General features: G+C 39.2%; 2 protein-coding genes across 3 annotated transcripts; one reads left to right on the forward strand and one right to left on the reverse strand.

Moving 5' to 3' along the window:
- Positions 1-4,774: 4,774 nt before the first annotated feature.
- Positions 4,775-9,981, reverse strand: wdr54 (WD repeat domain 54). The gene is made up of 10 exons (XM_008418912.1): positions 9,849-9,981; positions 9,388-9,651; positions 8,637-8,699; positions 8,454-8,520; positions 7,985-8,041; positions 7,786-7,913; positions 7,530-7,630; positions 7,077-7,239; positions 5,620-5,694; positions 4,775-5,174 (listed from the first exon to the last, which is right to left on the reverse strand). The coding sequence occupies exons 2-10, from the start codon at positions 9,610-9,612 to the stop codon at positions 5,043-5,045; spliced, it is 1,011 nt and encodes a 336-aa protein (XP_008417134.1). The 5' UTR covers positions 9,613-9,651; positions 9,849-9,981; the 3' UTR covers positions 4,775-5,042.
- A 20-nt stretch (positions 9,982-10,001) lies between these two features.
- On the forward strand, positions 10,002-14,056 carry c20h2orf81 (chromosome 20 C2orf81 homolog). Of its 2 annotated transcripts, none has more exons than XM_008418914.2 (4): positions 10,002-10,102; positions 11,030-11,272; positions 11,748-11,924; positions 12,973-14,056. In XM_008418914.2, exons 2-4 carry the CDS (start codon positions 11,045-11,047, stop codon positions 13,816-13,818), a joined length of 1,251 nt encoding a protein of 416 aa, XP_008417136.1. In that variant the 5' UTR covers positions 10,002-10,102; positions 11,030-11,044; the 3' UTR covers positions 13,819-14,056. The 2 variants fall into 2 exon arrangements, with proteins under 2 accessions (XP_008417136.1, XP_008417137.1); XM_008418915.2 differs by lacking the exon at positions 10,002-10,102 and adding an exon at positions 10,156-10,319.
- The last annotated feature ends 3,177 nt before the right edge of the window (positions 14,057-17,233 follow it).

Genomic DNA, 17,233 nt, shown 5'->3' on the forward strand with positions numbered 1-17,233 from the left:
AAAGTCAGTAAATTAAAAGTGTGACAGGATAGAACAGGACACATGGATGTGGCTTCCAGTGACACATCCTTGGGACGCAGGTGGTGCAGCAGCACAGGTTACCTCAGCTCCGCTATAATCCGGCCTATTGCAGTAAAACAAAACTACTCAGTTGCGCCTTGTCTCCACCCATTTTTGTAAATAGTCTACCTTTGTGAGAATTCAAATTGAACGGGTCTCTCAAGTCATTCCACATTCCAGTAAATGTAAATCCACAAAAGAAATCATGTTTGCATGATCTTATGTTCATGCTTTTCATTCTTCTTAGGATGTGGTGTATTTCTCCATTTTGTACCGCTTACTGTTGGACAATTTCTACACCGCTGAAAATATTTTAAATTACTGTAGCTTACCCTATTATTACATAATAACTGAACCTGAAAAGTGATTTTTTTTTTTTTAGGTTCTCTGTTGAAGTACTTTTACATAGTCCTACAAAGTGTATCAGTACTTTGTCAATCACCAGTCAGAAACAAAACAGAGAAAAAGTTGAGTAATTTCTTAAATAATCTTCACAGTTAATGAAAACTGTGAAGATGCTGGACCTAAAATATAATCTAAAAGTAGTACAAAAAAAATGTGTAACAAAGAATACCGTATCAGCAGAAAATATTAGGAGGTTGCATTGTCTTAATCAATGTTTAATTAATGTTTAGTTTCTTCTAAAAAGAAACATTCATTTTCCTTGAATTTTCAATTTTTTAAAACCATGTATCATTTTCCTTCCACGTCCCAATCGATTGCCACGTCAGTTGGTCTATACGACTTAAAATCCCAAAGTTGTAAATGAAATGCAGAAGAAGGTTTTACATGACACCGTCGTCATTTTTCAATGCAGTGATCATGATACTTTTAAACCTCGGATGTACTCCAGTCATTGCGTTCTGACTGGAGTACATTTAAAAAGCCTAAAAATCTTGCTGATATAATAATATACTAGACAAAAACAATTAAGCAAATGTAATTTGGTGAAGATTTGGATTTTATTGCATTTATTATTTCTCTTATACTGTCTGAAGGTCCATTAGACAGCAATTTTTTTTTTTCTCTGTCAGTTTTACGTAGTTCCCCTTTGGATTTTCGATGTGTCTCAAATAGAACATCTACTTATGTAAGATATTGTTCAGCCACTTGTTCACCAATTACTTTGTCAGACTGGTGGTGTGTCTGTAACTGCAAGCTGGAGAAGCTTTGGCTTGATTATCCCACTTGTCAATTTTCTAACCCGACAGGCTTACAGGCAAAGGCCCAGGCAGCTGCAACAAAGCCGGGTAGACAAAGGAGTGGTCTTTCTCCACAGGAAGGATAAAAAAACTTACACACACACACACACACGCACACACACTTATTATAGGAAAGCCATGTCATAGTTAACACATATTAAGGCACAGGAAAATGTTGCTACCATACCTGAGAATCAGTGTGATCTTAATTGGTCTGGATGGATAAACTGGTTTTCAGTTGTGGAATTTAACTCTGCAGGTTAGGTCGAAACGTAGTGACAAACTTATCTCACTGAACAAACTTGTCTAGTTGGATGTTTGCTTTAAAAAAAAAAAATTGAAAAATGAAAAGAAATGTAAGAAACTAAGACAACATGCAAACACAGACACCCTAACAAGATGACTAATGTCCTGGTTCCAATATGTCTTGTGTAAAGCTAAATGAGCTTTGTGCATAGCAAGACCTTCCCTGGGCTTTTTCTTATGGGATAGATTGAGCAATTACAAAAACTTAAAAATCCAAGAACCACCTTTTACAACTTTTCTTCCAGTTTTGCCCTCTATTTATCTTTATGCATCATTTCATCAACTCTGCGCACTTTTTCTGTCAAAGCTGAAAAAAAACATCCTCAAAGCATGACACCTGCACCACCATGTTTTACTGTGGAGATTGTCTGCTTGGGTTGGCGTCCCCAAACAGACATGTAAGTGTTTTTTGTTTGTACGCCAAAAACAATTTAGACTTTATCGGTCCTGAACACATTCCAGCAGAATGTTGATGGTGTTAGTTACTTGGTCGATGGAAAATTGCAGAAGAGAATTGCTGTGTGTTTCTTTCAATCATTGCTTTCTTCTTAATGTTCTGTAATAGTCAGATTTTTGGAATTTACAACTAATAATTGTTCTGTCAAAAGGTTTTCTCAGCTGAGCTGCGGTTTGCTTCAGTTCCTCGTTCGTAACTGTGGGTCTCTTGAGAGCTTCCCTTATTGATGTCCTTGCTTGACCCTTCAGTGGGGTCTCCTTTTTGCAGTACAAGTTCCGCATTCATATTATGGATTGAACAGCGCTCTTTTGCATAAATTTTCTTCACAACTTCATCCCTGACCCGTCTGCTCCGTTTCTGAGTCTTCATGATGCTTGTCGTTCGTTAATGTTCTCTGTCAAACATATGAAGTCTTTCAAGATTAGTTCTGTATTTGGATTCAAACAAGTGGGCTTTATTTACTAATCAAGTTGCATTTAAAATGGTATTGCTTGCATTATCATTACTATTTACTTGTCAGAAAAAAAGTCACATAAATTCCAATATAATGCGATTAAATTTGTTGTGAGAATATTTGTTAGGTTTCATTTTAATTTGAAACATGAGCATATACAGTTAACAAAGTTTCACAAAAAAAAAAAAAAACACATCTGAGAACAGCCTGTACTGAGGTTTGATCTTCCCACTGTTGTGTCCTCAGCTCTGTCAAACACCTAAGAGCCAGCTATTGACATCTTCTGTGGCAGTGCCTAGCATGAGTGGCCCTGAGGCTGTGTATCGGACCAGAGAGCCGGACAGCACTGTTGACACAGTTAACGAGGGTTACATGACCGCTGTTGTCTGTCTATGCTCTCAATCTGAGAAACTTAGTTCTAATTTCTTGCCATTCCAACGTGTCTTCGCATACGCTTCAGGACAGCTATCTTAGTTATTTGCTTCCTGTTATTTATTTTATTTTTACCTATCTTTGTGCCGCTCTCCACTGTTCCAGTTAGTTATGTAATATCAGTGTCAATCCGATTGGGACCAGCACATCGACACTTTCGTCCTCTCCGGTCAGCTCGACACATTACAAACTCAAAATTATTGACTCCATAAAAGGCATGTGTGTCAATGTCGCAGTGGTTAATGTTTGCGTTTGGCCTGGACAAATCGTTAGCATGACAGTCACTTGGCGCCTACAAAATGTAGGTTACATAACTTGCCATGTGTGTGGGTTCAAAACAGCCCCGTCAGCTGATGTTTTGTGCCCAGTGTTGACTGCAAACCAGAAAAGACTAGAACTCTGGGATTTAATGCGTACTCAACAGGACACCTACCTGACCCGATTCTTATCTTGTCTCAACGAGAAGAGATGGTGATGCCTTGTTACCTGATGAAGCACTGCGATGACATCAAAGCCAATCCTTATCTAAGGTTACAGAAGTATTCTCTTCCATAGTATTCTCTTTTAGTAGCAATCCAGAAGTCCATGTGTGTCCTGGTAAAGTAGCTCACTTCCTGTCAGACTGTCCGGCAATCCGGGTAATGTCTGAGCCAACATGGCATCATTTATATGTCGGTCACTCAATTTTAAGATATGGACTGATATCAAGGCAAAGAGTTAGACAGAGGTCTAGTGGACATTAAAAGCACCATCCAGGATGAATCAACAAAGATTTTAGAATACATCACCAAGATGACTCCCAGTGATGAACTGCTAAGTGAATGACTCAGGCAGCAGGAATCCAATTTAGGACCACAAGCCCCTACATGGTGCATACTAATGACAAGTTAAGATGTGGCTGATATCAAAGAGTCTTATCAACGGCTTGAAGGACAATACACGTCACAAGATGGCGTCACAAGAACAAGTCTTCAGCACAAGAGCAATAGATCGAGGTCTACCATGCCAGACAGGATGCAAGCTATGCAAAGATGCCCCTGAAATAGTACAGCACATAAAAACTGGGTCCAAAATACTGTCAAGTAAAGTGTGCATGCAAAGAATGCAATAGTGACAAATGTACCAGTCCTAAACAAAAGTACTATGAAGGAGAAACAGGAGAAGCTTGAGAAATACCTAATGGAAAGTCGAGGCCTAGTACAGACAGTGGTCATTGGTGATCATTTGAGCTGTAAACCCAAACATGAGAACTGGCTACAGCAGATTCTAGGAACAAACACTAAGATCTTGGCTGTTCCTAGAGTGCAGTCCTAGGAACAGCTACGATCCTTTGCAGCAGTCATGTGATATAGGACCCAAGCTTAAAGTGGAACTACATGAGTAGAGAGGCTTTTTCTCAAACATCAAGGAATTCTGAATGAAAAATCTACATTTGTAATTTGATTATATAACTGATTGAGAGGTATCATTATTAAAATAGTCATAAAATTAATGTACCATAATAACAATATTGAACATGGCAGAGACCACATATATTAAACATATTTAAATATTTTAATATATTTGGTTCACAAATGAAAGTGCAAAATGAAAAGAAAGAGCATGAACCCCCCACCCTTCCTTTGTGATCTGTCCACACTTACTGATGTCTGAAGTGTGTCTACTGAGATCTGCACACATGCAACACTAGCCAGCCCCAATGTAGAGTCTCTCATATGGCTAAAGTAGATTTTTTATGCAACTCTACCGTGCCCTCTAGTGGACTTTGTATGAACTACACGGACGCTGGCCTTCTACATATGTTTGCTCCAGAGCGCCATCTACTGCTTACATGCTCAAATAGACTAAAGCCAAAACACAAAATCAATCTTCAAGTGTTTAATGTTGCCTTTGTAAACAATAAACAAAACTACACTTATATAACTTTCTACATAAAATAGACGCAAAAAGTTAAGATTCTTTACATTACTTAGTCATTTAAAATCTGGTTCAAATATTTATAAAGGCAAACACAGAAAAAAAAATCACAAAATGCTCCCTTTTGACAAGCCTATGTTTAATATACACTTTATATAAAAGTACTAAATACCAAATTCACATTCATGCCCTTAGCCTTACACATGACAAAGAACTACGACTGTACATACCGTATGATTTCACTCAGATCATAACCTGTCACTGCAAAAGCATAACCATCTCCATCACAGAACTTAGCGCCACAAATCTGTGTATCTGTCACACATTCATTGTGCAAGTGGGCGATCTGCAAAGATGTTAGAAAAACAAAGTTAGGTTCTGGTTCACAGAGGCGGGAAAATACAGGAGAACAGATTTAACCAAGTGAACAGTAAATTAAAATGGTTTTTATTTACAGTTCTGCACAGAAGTTTATATAGCGTCAAAATGAGCATAAGCGTCATATTTGTTTTGGGCTTTTAATGATCCATCCACTACACAAAACCTGCAGTGTGTCAAAGGTGAAACTTGTAAGCAAACGTCTGTGATGTGCGCATGTCTATCTGAGCTTGTGTGTCTAAATTGTATCTTGTGTGGACTGAAGCAGATTAAAACCTTTAAAAAAAAAAGAACAGTGAAAATGCAATGGTAAAAAGCCCAAAATCGAAGACATTAATGCCCAATGTTGAATAAATAAAAAACCCTCACTATATGTATATTAAAGTAGTGTAGTTTGCATACTGATCAGTTACCTCCACACTGTTGGTTTCCGGTGTAATAGACAGGTGCCAAACCCTGACAAAGGAATCCTCAGCAGCAGACAGGAGCTAAACCAAAGGCAGAGGATGCTTGAGTAAAGCAGGTGCAATGGCTTCTGAACTTTTACTGCCCCCCCTTCACCCCCACAAGCATGACATGTTGAAAAGGAATTTAAAATGAAAAAAAAAATTACAATTAACCATGTTGTGTTTGAATTAGTACTTTTAGTTAGTCATGTATTGGAAACAGTCTTCCTTTTAAATAAAGAAAATAAAACATCAGAATTTTCTAAAAATATTTTTACTCGGCAAGAACGTCAAGCGAGTAAGAATGTAGTATTTGCAATTTAAGCTCTAACTCACATTAGCAAAAAGCCATCTACAAATAATAAGAGCTTCTGTGTGATTTGAATGGATTCGTTTCTAGCATGCAAAGATTAGAATGATTTCTGAGAGCATGAATTTAAAATGATTGATTACAGCTTTAGTGTGTAACACCTGTACCATTCACAGCTGAAATATGATCACTTGGATTACCGACAAACCCTAAAGGGTATTTTAACCACTTAAAGATAATTTAAAAATTAACTGTCTTTATAATTTTCTTGGTTACAAGCTGAGACTGGAGATACTTCACTTAATTGAAACCAGGCAAACTTAATGTTTGAAATGTTACAAAAATGCAAATAAAGTAGCTCCTTCAGAAAGTGCCACAGCGATCAAGGTTTTCTCCAGCTGTACAAAGGATAGATTCTAGCAGCACTGCCCCTCCCCCACCCATTGCTGCACTCTGGCAGTTATTTGGCTGAAAGAAGGCTACTGCACTTTGTGCTTACTTAACAGAAAGATTAATTCAGCTGTTTGATAATGGCCGACAAATGCAGTTGTGTAGTGGAAACTCATAGTAATCACTATTCTTATGCAAGTACAGCGCCACAGTAGCAGCTTAGCTACAATCAGCATCTTTGTTAGGCTCCCGACTGTAGGATCAATCTCTGCAGATAACCCGACCGAACAACCAGCCAATATCAGATGTCAAACATGTGTTACACTATACAAAGCAGAACAGCAGAAATGTTCTGCTGACCTCAGCGTGACAAATCTCCGTCATCGTAGGCAAGTTTACTTTAAAAAAGCTAACGTTAATTCAAATGTTTTTCTAAAGTCTGTTTACATTAAATTCAATAAGCTATCATAACTGTAATAAATAAGTTAGCAGGAATAACTTGCTTAATACGTTTTTGTGTTACGTTTTCCTTTAAATACTGTAGCACGATGTTGCTTTTACTCAAGGTTATCAACAAGTGGAATCTTATACGGGCCCGTGCCAAATTTATGCACAAGAAAACATTAACTTTTAAAGGTGTTCATATTGCTGGTTCTGTTTTGTTTTGTTATATTTTATTTCAAGTTTGCATCTCATGCGGGATATTTGGTTGATAACAACTTACCAGACCAGAAAAAGGAGCGATGTCCAGAGAGTAGATCCAGCGAGCGTGAGCGTTGACCTCAGCGTGAAGAATTCCCGTCACCGCTTCGTACAGACGGATCTGACCTGTGCCGTAGCCCGCCAACACCGTACCTTTCCACAGCTTGACAGACGAGCAGGTCATGCTGAGGGACGAGTGGAAAACAAGGGATCGGTATTATTCAGAAATGAAAAGCAAAGCAAGCAGATATTATGGCATAAAAGCAAAAGAAAGTGGACAGGCTAAAATAACTGAAGACCAAAAGTAACAAACAATACATCAGTTTCAAAAAAAAAGAGAGAGAGAAAGAGGGGAGGAAAAAAAAGCAATGAAAGATAAGTTATAAATTCTTACAGTTGGGTTTTCATTACAAGACTTTAATTTAGCTAACGTTTGTATAAGAAATTTGGATTACAAAAGCAGTTAGGGTATTACTCCAAACCAGGGATCTTGTTAAGCAGTTGAAATTCCTCTCCAGACTTCCACACACACATGTTCCCGCCGTCATCTGCAGTGACCAGATTAGCTAAGCACTCCTAAATGGATAAAGACAGTAAATGGGGCGGATTATGCAATTTGTGCCATCTTAAATAGTTCGTATAGTACTATATAATTATTTTATGTAATATTACTTGTGGAAACAACTCCTAACTAACACAATTGCAAAGTAAAAAAAAAATACACAATGTACCTGGCTGCCAGAACACTCTGAAGCAATATCAGTGATGGCCTCTTTGTGCTCCTCCAGTACCTCAGACAGGGTAATGTTGCTCCCTTTAGAGGGAACATCAAACACCAGAACTGCCCCCGATGAAACCCCTGGATGCCAACATAACCCGTTTAAGTAGTTTGGTCATTTATGCTAAAATATATATTTATTTTGTACTCACCAACACATACGTAATTGTCAGAGACGGCTGATATTCCTCGAGCAAACACTGCATGTGCTGGAACAGAATTCAGCCGGGTTAGTACACTTGATCTGATATAAATGTAGCACTAAAAGAAAGTCACTGCAAACGTGCAGACATGGCCTGCTGGCTGGTTCTGTCAGTCCACGGCAGAGCAATAGAGGACACGGATTGAATTTTAGACCTTTGTGGACGTTTGCGGAGGTAGACAGGATCGGCGGAGAAGTTCAGCTTCACATTTAAGTATGTCACAAAATTATGGAAATGGGGGGCCAAATTGTCAGTGCACCCCCAGGCTTTAGTTGTTTTTGTAGTTTGAAAATGCATCAAGTTTTAATCCATTTTCAATAATTAAAATGTGTGCTTGTGTTATATCCGCTTACATATTCACATAGTAAATGATCAGTGGGTGAATGGTCAAACAGACTGCGTATTATTTCAGTTTTACCTGTAGGTGCTTCCGGCGTGTCCAGAGCATGCCAGTACACCATGATTGAGCCGTCAGATTCATACATCTACACAACAGATTTGTTATGGAGAAAATATGTTGTTAAGATTACAATTTTTTTGAGAAGTATAACTAACATGTTGTGTAAAAGAATTTCCTGCCAGTGACGGAGAATGACTTTACCTGGATGCCTTTTTGAGAAGACACCACCAGCAGATCACGAGAGGGTAAAGCACAGAAAGCAGCCTGTAGTGAGAAATTGAAAAGTCTGAGTCACAGTAAATAAGACTTACCTTTACCCTCTCTATTAATTATTATTATTATTATTATTATTATTGTTATTATTATTATTATTATTATTATTATTATTACTGCCAAAAAAAACTTTCTAACTAAGCATTATTCACAACAGACTCATAACAGAAATAATCTGTTATGAGTGGCTGAGCATCATCAAGTGTCGATGCATCATGCACACAACTGGCGGTAACAAGGCCTACATAAAATTTTAAGAGAAACAGCTTACTAAATATCAGAGCCAATATCTTATGTTAGTCCCAAAAATATTGTTATTCACATCAAATGTGAACTAAGTGGGCCTGGGCTCAGAATGTGATACTAGTACAGGAGCCACTCATGTTGAACTGAGTATGTGGGTCTTGTGCTGACATAGTTGTTATAAAAATCTTATAAGACCAGTTACCATGTGGACAATTTCTCTTGAGCCAATTTTTCAGCCCACTAAATGTTAATGTTTAACTTTGCCAGTGATGTCCGTTGATTTGCCAAGCCATTACAAAATGGTTAAGAAAACTTTGAGATGCCTTTTATTCTGTTCACACAAACCATATATGTAACATAAGAAACAGATCACTGTGAGTAGATGGTAAAACAGATATGGAGACACACAGATGTGATTGCTCTACGGCCTAACCTGCATGATGAGCGATGTGCTTGTGGCAACATTGGGTTCTTTGGACTGCAGCTGGCGGTGGGAGTAGTTGAGGCCGTCCCATGACGTGCTTACCATGTTCACAACGTTTGCATGGACGACTGTGAAATAGGTAAGGCGCCTCGGAGCGATGCGAAGCACGCTCAGGTTGTTGTACAGCGCCGATGCGCTGTTTTTAAGCTGGATGCTCTTTTCCTTGTGAAACATGGTACAAGATACTATAACAACTGCGTTCACTGACGTTCGCTGAAGATAGAAGAAAATAATCAATAATCAGAAGACAACAGGTGGTGTAAATTTAGGATACATACACGAAAACTGTTGCTTCTTAGAAGGGAATGTGGATGCTATGTCTAGCATGCTAATTATGTTAGCAAGGATTGCTATTAAATACTATGAATTAAGACTATTATTTACATTTTTACGAAACGCACTGCTCATACCCTTGTTTCTGATGATCACTCAAATCTTGTATTTGTATTCAGCTGTCATCATGGAGTATTTTCTCATAAAACATTGCATACAAAAGACAGAACAGCTTTCAAGCAAGCTACAGGATTACTAATGCGTCCTCCGCAGCCATAGAGACAACGCACCTCTGCGTGCTACGTCATGGGGGTTGCTAAGTAACCGTAGATTGTGTGGGTGACGAGTACCAGAGCGCATTAGAAAGCTTTTCCGTGTATAAATTAGTGAGGTACGTCTCAAATACTCTTTTACTAATGTTCCATCTGTTGAAATTCATTTTTATTGGGCGAAGTATCGTATTACTTTCTTTTTCTTTTTAATTAGACATACTTAGTCATTATAAAACGATGCTAATTCACCACTTAACAAAATGGCGTTCCTTCATTTAACAACTGTCAGACCTAATCGGCATAATCGTGTTTAAACCGCTTGTTCACAAGCAACATGTGAGTAAAAGAACCGTCAGAAGGTGCACACATGCATAAAAATTGGAGGTGGTAAAGGAGCATAAATACATCTGTGTTCACTAAGACAACAGACTGGCCTGGAGAATTTAAAGTGAACCGCTCTATACCACAGGACAGAGAACACTGCTTCTTTATCAAATGAAGGAGATAATTCACAACCATTACTATGATTTTAACAAAAGTGTGATGTGGCAACTGAATATTTTCAGTCAGAGAATACTTCAGATGCACTTTAATACATATCAGGTGTAGGAAATATTTCCTTCCCACAGCCATTACCATCTCTAATGACTGAAGAAACTTAGATTCATCCATTAGACACTCATCTCAGGAATATTAGGTGTTTAGGACTACAAAAGGCGGTTTTATTGCTTACTTTGGTAGACAGGTAGAAGTCTCCATTATGTTGTTCTTATACAGGAATTTGGTTCAATAGTTGAAGCAAAATTATTCAATTTTCTTGCAAACGAAACAAAAAGAGAACCAGAAACGTCTGTTAAGTCTTGAATCAAGACTTGGAAGAGATGATGTGCAATTCCACACAACTAGACACTGACTTTGACGCGCCAGGATAATTTGTTAATTATATTGCTTTCAAGATGTTCGATGTCGCTACAGTGAGTTTAAATTGCAATATTTGATTGGATGATTTCCAACTGTTTTCTGCTGATTGTATTTCATTTTTACAGAGCCTCTAAGCCAAGATGAAACGTCCCTCTCAGGTCCGCAAGAAGGATAAGCAAAAAGGAAAGGCAAATGTCAAGGAGGTCCCAGTGCCGGAGCAGGAGGAAGAAGTTGTTAACCCCAGTCAAGTCAGTCGACCCCAATGGACAGAAATGTTGAGCCATGCAGATGAAATAGTGGGGGGCATAATGGATGAACTGCAAGGCCAAGTCATGGATGGCTGTTATAAATCACACATTGAAAAACAGGTTAAACTTCATATTGTCTAAATTTAACTCATCAGCAACTTAATGTTAACTGCCACACATTGGACAAAAGATTGCATTTTTTTATATTATCTGTTTTTGCTCCATACTATCATTTTCACACAAAAAAATTAGAATACTATTTAAAAAGTAATTTATTTTATTAACTCAGTTCACTTATGTGGCACACATTTTCTACATTAATTACTCACAGACTGATGTTTTCAACCTTGTATTTCTGTTAATTATGAGGATTTTTTTTACCCACAGCAAATGAAAACAAAACAATTAGAATATTACATCACAGCAATTACAAAGTACCTTTTAACAGAGTAAAGGAGGCTTAATGAAAACATATATTTAATACCTGGCTAACGGTTATTTTTTTAAAGTTGCTTTTAATATGACCAACAAGCCTCATCGAATCACATTTTAATTTGTTGAATATGACTGTATATTGCTGGTCTTTGCATTCAAGCTTGTACCATACAGTTTGTCCTGGGTCAAGAACTACCTCACTAAGACTGTGGAGTGCCAAATCTTGTGCCTGGATCAAGGAGAGGAACCAGAAGAATTAGCTTCAACAGAAGACCTTGAGCCTTTGACGGCTATTCCAGATTGTTGGGCCCAAGGATGTGTGCCTACAATCCATACTGTAAGTCGGTCTCATTGCACTTCACAACAGGTACACTTGGCTGTGTAACTCTTATTTAAATCTTGTTTTGAAAATACATTTGTGTTCAAATCTTTGACATTGCAGGAGCATTCCTACTCACTTTTAACGTTTTCTAACAGTATAGCCAAAGATCTGAGTGTTTTTCTTTGATGGGGCAGAACAAAGAGAATGATACCTGGTTTTCAAATGTATTTGCACAAAAATAATTAGAAAGGTATGATGTTCACCCTGTTCATTTTTAATTGACTTTACTCTGATGCCCCTTCATAAAGTGTCTTGCTACACATTTCCTTCAAAAGTATCCTAGTGAATAGACCTGGAATGTGTTGAGATTAATTTCATTATAAATACAGCGAGGTGAGCTCAAAATGAAATGCCGTGGCTTACACGCGTAGAGCTGTGTTTGGCAGAAAACTGGCACTGTAAATGCCACTGAGCACACCGTCCTTATAGTGGAAGATGGTGGTAGTATTTTGTGTTTAAGAGGGATGGGAAAACTGAGCAAAGTTTCCCCAAAAAATTTGGGCCTTTGTGTTTAGGCCCAAAGTTGGTTGGGCCTAAACACAGGGCAATCCTGGAGGTTTGAGGCCACAAAAAACTTAAGGAGGTTTACAATCCAGCAGTAAAACAGCTCTAAACCTATAGCCAGGGCTACTACAGAATAATTTAAATCAAAGCAAATTCATATTTTAGAAAGTTGAAACCTAAATCTAAAAATCTGTGGCAAGATGAAATAGGTAATGTTCTTAGAGACTCTCCATCCGATCTGATGGAGCTTGAGTTGTCCTGCAAAGACAAAATGTTCCACGGTTTTTTATTTTTATCTTTTACACATGCTGAGATCCATGTGCCACTTTTCTTCCAATTTACTGTTATCTACTACTTTATCTTGACTTATCGCATAAAATCCCAGTAAACTACAGTAGATTAAGGTTTGGAGCAATATTGTGTCAAAATGTAAAATTATTCAAGGGGTATGAAAACCTTTGCAAGTCACTGTCTAAATGTTTCTATGTCTTTCTCACAGGATGTTGGAAGTGACCAAGAGTCATTACACACAGAGTCAAGTGGCCGAAGGCGATCTAGGCGTGGTTCCTTAAAAATCTTGGGTTTTAAGCATGATGAAAAGCACATTGAAGAAAAGCACAAGGATGAAAGTGACCTCTCATCTAATGTTTCTAGTACTTGTGCCCCAGAAAGCAGTGACAGAAAGAAGATCATTCAGGTGAGAAAACCCCTCAAAGATACTAGGAGGAAACTACTGCCACCTCTCTCCGGTTCGTCAGAGAAAAAGGATGTGGAGGTGGAGGTAGAGGTAGAGGGTGAAGACAAAGACAGCATCGCTTCCAAGACCCCACTGGCATATCGCCGCAAAGATCTCACGCTGATACCAAAGCTGGATCCTAAGCGATTGCCTCAACATTGCATTTGCCCAGAGTATGAGATCGTCAATGATGACTTCGCAAAACCTAGCCTCCAAAAATCTTGTGTATTACCCAGATTGGAGCCAAAACTGACTATGCAGAAATCTAAAAGGGCAGAGACACCGTCAAAGACCAACTCCAAAGAACCACCAGAAAGGTTTCAGCAAAGACATTACGACAACTTCCATCTGCATAAGCAGGACAAGGAACGGCATAAACTCTTTGGCCCGCTGAGGCTCGACACAATGATTTTGGCCAAAGGTGTTTCTCTCTTGGATTCTCAAGCTGCTGAAAATATTCCTCCCAAAATGAGCTATCCTTCGCAGACTACCAATCTGAAGCCGATACCGAGTGATGTTGCTGTGCCGATATATTCAGTTGACAAGGTTGCTGCTGGTCCAACACCTCGAGTCACACCAATAACGCAGACCAAGAACTGTGACACCTGATTGAAAGAGTTAACATGACTGTCGCTGCTTAAGGAGAAAGATGATCTATATCTTAATGACAAGAAAAAAAAGCTCAATGCAATGCAAGAAAGTTATATTTTGTTCTTTATGAGATAGTAGTAATAAAAGTTTAGTTTTTAAATCATACATTTTAAGTTATACATGTAATCAGAATTTCCTTTCTCATTGGCAGTGTTCCAAAAAGATTTTCTCTGTGTGAAATAAAGAAATAATAAACCACAAACGCTCTGGTGTTTGCAAATATCTATAAATGGCTGGTATCCATAAGACCAGTGTTTTTCAACCACTGTCGTGAGTGATCGTCAGGTGTGCCGTGGAAATTATTCAATTTCACTACGGTACCGTATTTTCCGGATAAAAACCTGCTACTTTTTTCCGAAAAACCATGCGGATTGTAGCCCGCTGTGGCTTTTCTGTGGATTTTTCTTCAACCACCAGGGGGCTCTATAGCAGGAAGTGAATCATTAGAAGTCAAAATTGTAAATCAAAGAAGAACGGCTAATTTCCATTTAGAACAGTGTTTCTCAACCTTTTTCGGGCCAGCGCCCCCCTAGTCCTTATCCAGGTCCTTCACCGCCCCCCACCAAAAAATTTGTAGGCTACTTTGCACTGACAATTATTTTATTATTAATGTTACTATCATTGGGCTGCACAGTGGCGCAGTTGGTAGAGCTGTTGCCTTGCAGCAAGAAGGTTCTGGGTTCAATTCCCGGCCTGGGGTCTTTCTGCATGGAGTTTGCATGTTCTCCCTGTGCGTGCGTGGGTTTTCTCCGGGTACTCCGGTTTCCTCCCACAGTCCAAAAACATGTCAGGTTAATTGGCCTCTCCAAATTGCCCCTAGGTGTGAGTGTGTGTGTGTGTGCATGGTTGTGTGTCTCTGTGTTGCCCTGTGACAGACTGGCGACCTGTCCAGGGTGAACCCCGCCTCTCGCCCGAAACGTTGGCTGGAGATGGGCACCAGCACCCCTCCCGACCCCACTGAGGGAAAAAGGGTGCAAGAAAATGGATGGATGTTACCATTATTGAAGATGTTTTGAATCGGCACACCGATTATGCTTTCCCGTACACTTCAGCGCGCCTTACGCTGCTTCACCTCGCGCACATAACGGGGTAAATGTAGCGCGCGGGGGGGAGCGTACGTTTCTTCGTGGGGGGCGCCGATTTATGTTTTCGCATCCACCTGAATAATGTGTAGTTGCGCCCCTACCCATGGCACTTCAACAATATTATTTTACCTTTTAATAGTGTCTGTTTATTCTTGCCATAAAGTCCTCTGTATTAATTATTGCTCTTGCCATAAAGGTCTTGCCATAACAGTTTATTCCTCCGAATTTACTTTAGTTTCTTAGTTTATTCTTGCATTTTGTTCTTCATTCATTTCCATTTAGTTTCATTTGATTAGTATTATCCTCTCTCGGTTTATTGCTATGTCCACTTTAGTTTCTTTCCTGTTGCTAGATTTATTTGATCGTTTATTGACCATCAGTAATTTTCACTCATCACCTGCTGCGCCACCTAATTGTCATGTGTTTCACATCATGTGTTGATTTTTTCACTGTTCTGCGTCGGATTCTCTGTTTTTATGCCATAATTCACATCTAGTTCGTCGCTCCGTTTTGCCCGCTTCTCGTGTTTCAGAGTTTTGCGCAATGTGCGCGGCGTTTTTTGTTTTTTTTTTAACTCCCTAAGATGCAGGGCGGTCGGGAAACATATCGATGGGGAAAAGGCAGACTTTTAAAACAACGGAAACAATTTCGGTGTTCTGATTATTGAAATTTAAAAGTGCTGTGGTACCGTTGTTCCATCAAACCCGTTTCACGTCGGACCACTTACAGCTCCGTGTTAACGCTATAAAATGAACGCTCTCTATCGTGGTATCACCATGGAGGGATTTCTTTATTTAAATGGGTTCATTTTTCAGAGGGATACAAAGTCAGGATATCGTGATTTTAATAATTACATGTTTATAAAAGCGATTTTCTGTTGTCCTTCCATGGTAGCAGGCAGCTTTCAAACGAAAAAAAAAAAACACTTTTTAATATAAGTTGCTGCTTTGACATGATCACAGAACTGCCCAAACCTATGTAGCCTACATAAATACCAGACAAAGTGAATCACAGCAGCGTCATCAGCCGGTGTAACGCTGAACTGATGCGGAGCGGAGCTGCGCCATGAAGCTACAAACACTGAATAGAAGAAGAGCTGCCATCGATACAGCTGCAGCCAAGCATGTTTTAATGTTACACAATACAGTTTTACCAAGTTGCTCAAAGTCTGAACTGGTATTGTTGTGCATTTGAGGTGTAAAGTTTACCTTCGACCAAACGCCCCCCAAAGGCATCCCAGCGCCCCCCTTTTGTAAAAATGTCCGCCAGCGCCCCCTGCCGTCCTCTGAACACCCCCTGGGGGGCGGTACCGCCCACGTTGAGAACCGCTAATTTAGAACAAGCACATGCTAGCAGCAGGCTCGTCGCTCCGTCGCACATGCTAGCAGCAGGCTAGCATGTGCTTGTACCGCCCACGTTGAGAACCGCTAATTTAGAACAAGCACATGCTGGCAGCAGGCATGACGGAGAAATGTTTTCAAACTCATATCATGCAGCTTTTAAGTTGAGGGTTGTCGATCTGGCACTACAAGAGGGAAATAGAGCCGCTGCATTTAAGCTCGGTGTGAACGAAACCATGGTTTGACTTTGGAGACGGAGTGATGCGTCCAGCAGATTTATTAGGACGAGGCATTCTGCTGGGTCCTAATGGAAAACCGAGAGCAGCTTCCAGTTTTTTATTTTATTTTTATTTTATTTTTTTAATTGAGGGTGCCAGTATGGTGCGCTCTATAGTCCGAAAAATACGGTAATTGGTTTTAAAAGATTTTTTGAAGATGAATTGTCTGCAAATAATGCCATCTTCGAGTATCTGCTGTAGTAGTAGCAGCGGCGTAATCATGTAATGTTCTTACCACTAGATGGCAGTAGATACAGAGCATTTTACATTAAAACGAGAATTAGTGATGCATGAATGTTACAGGTAGCTGTGAGAGCACTGAATCTAGAGAGACTGATGACAGTGATGGAAAAGACAGTGAAGCTCAGCACTGGTTGGAAAGAGCATGGGTCCATTTCCCACAACATGTCTGTGTGAAGTGAGTTTCTTAAGCCTGGTTACTATAAAAACTAAAAACAGAGAGACAGAGATGTTGAGGAAGAGCTTTGTCTTTCTTCAATTTCTGCCAGGAAATCAACTGTTTTCATCCAAACATGCACAAGTTTCACACTAGGTGGGTAAAATATACAGATATTGACATTTTGTACATGCAACTCTTCATATTGTAACAGTGAATATGAAGTGAAATGTTTCCCAAATATTATTGCTTCTTTCAGAATAAAAATTATTT

The sequence above is a fragment of the Poecilia reticulata genome, linkage group LG9 (genome assembly GCF_000633615.1).
Source record: "Poecilia reticulata strain Guanapo linkage group LG9, Guppy_female_1.0+MT, whole genome shotgun sequence".
In the NCBI taxonomy this organism is placed as follows: Eukaryota; Metazoa; Chordata; class Actinopteri; order Cyprinodontiformes; family Poeciliidae; genus Poecilia; species Poecilia reticulata.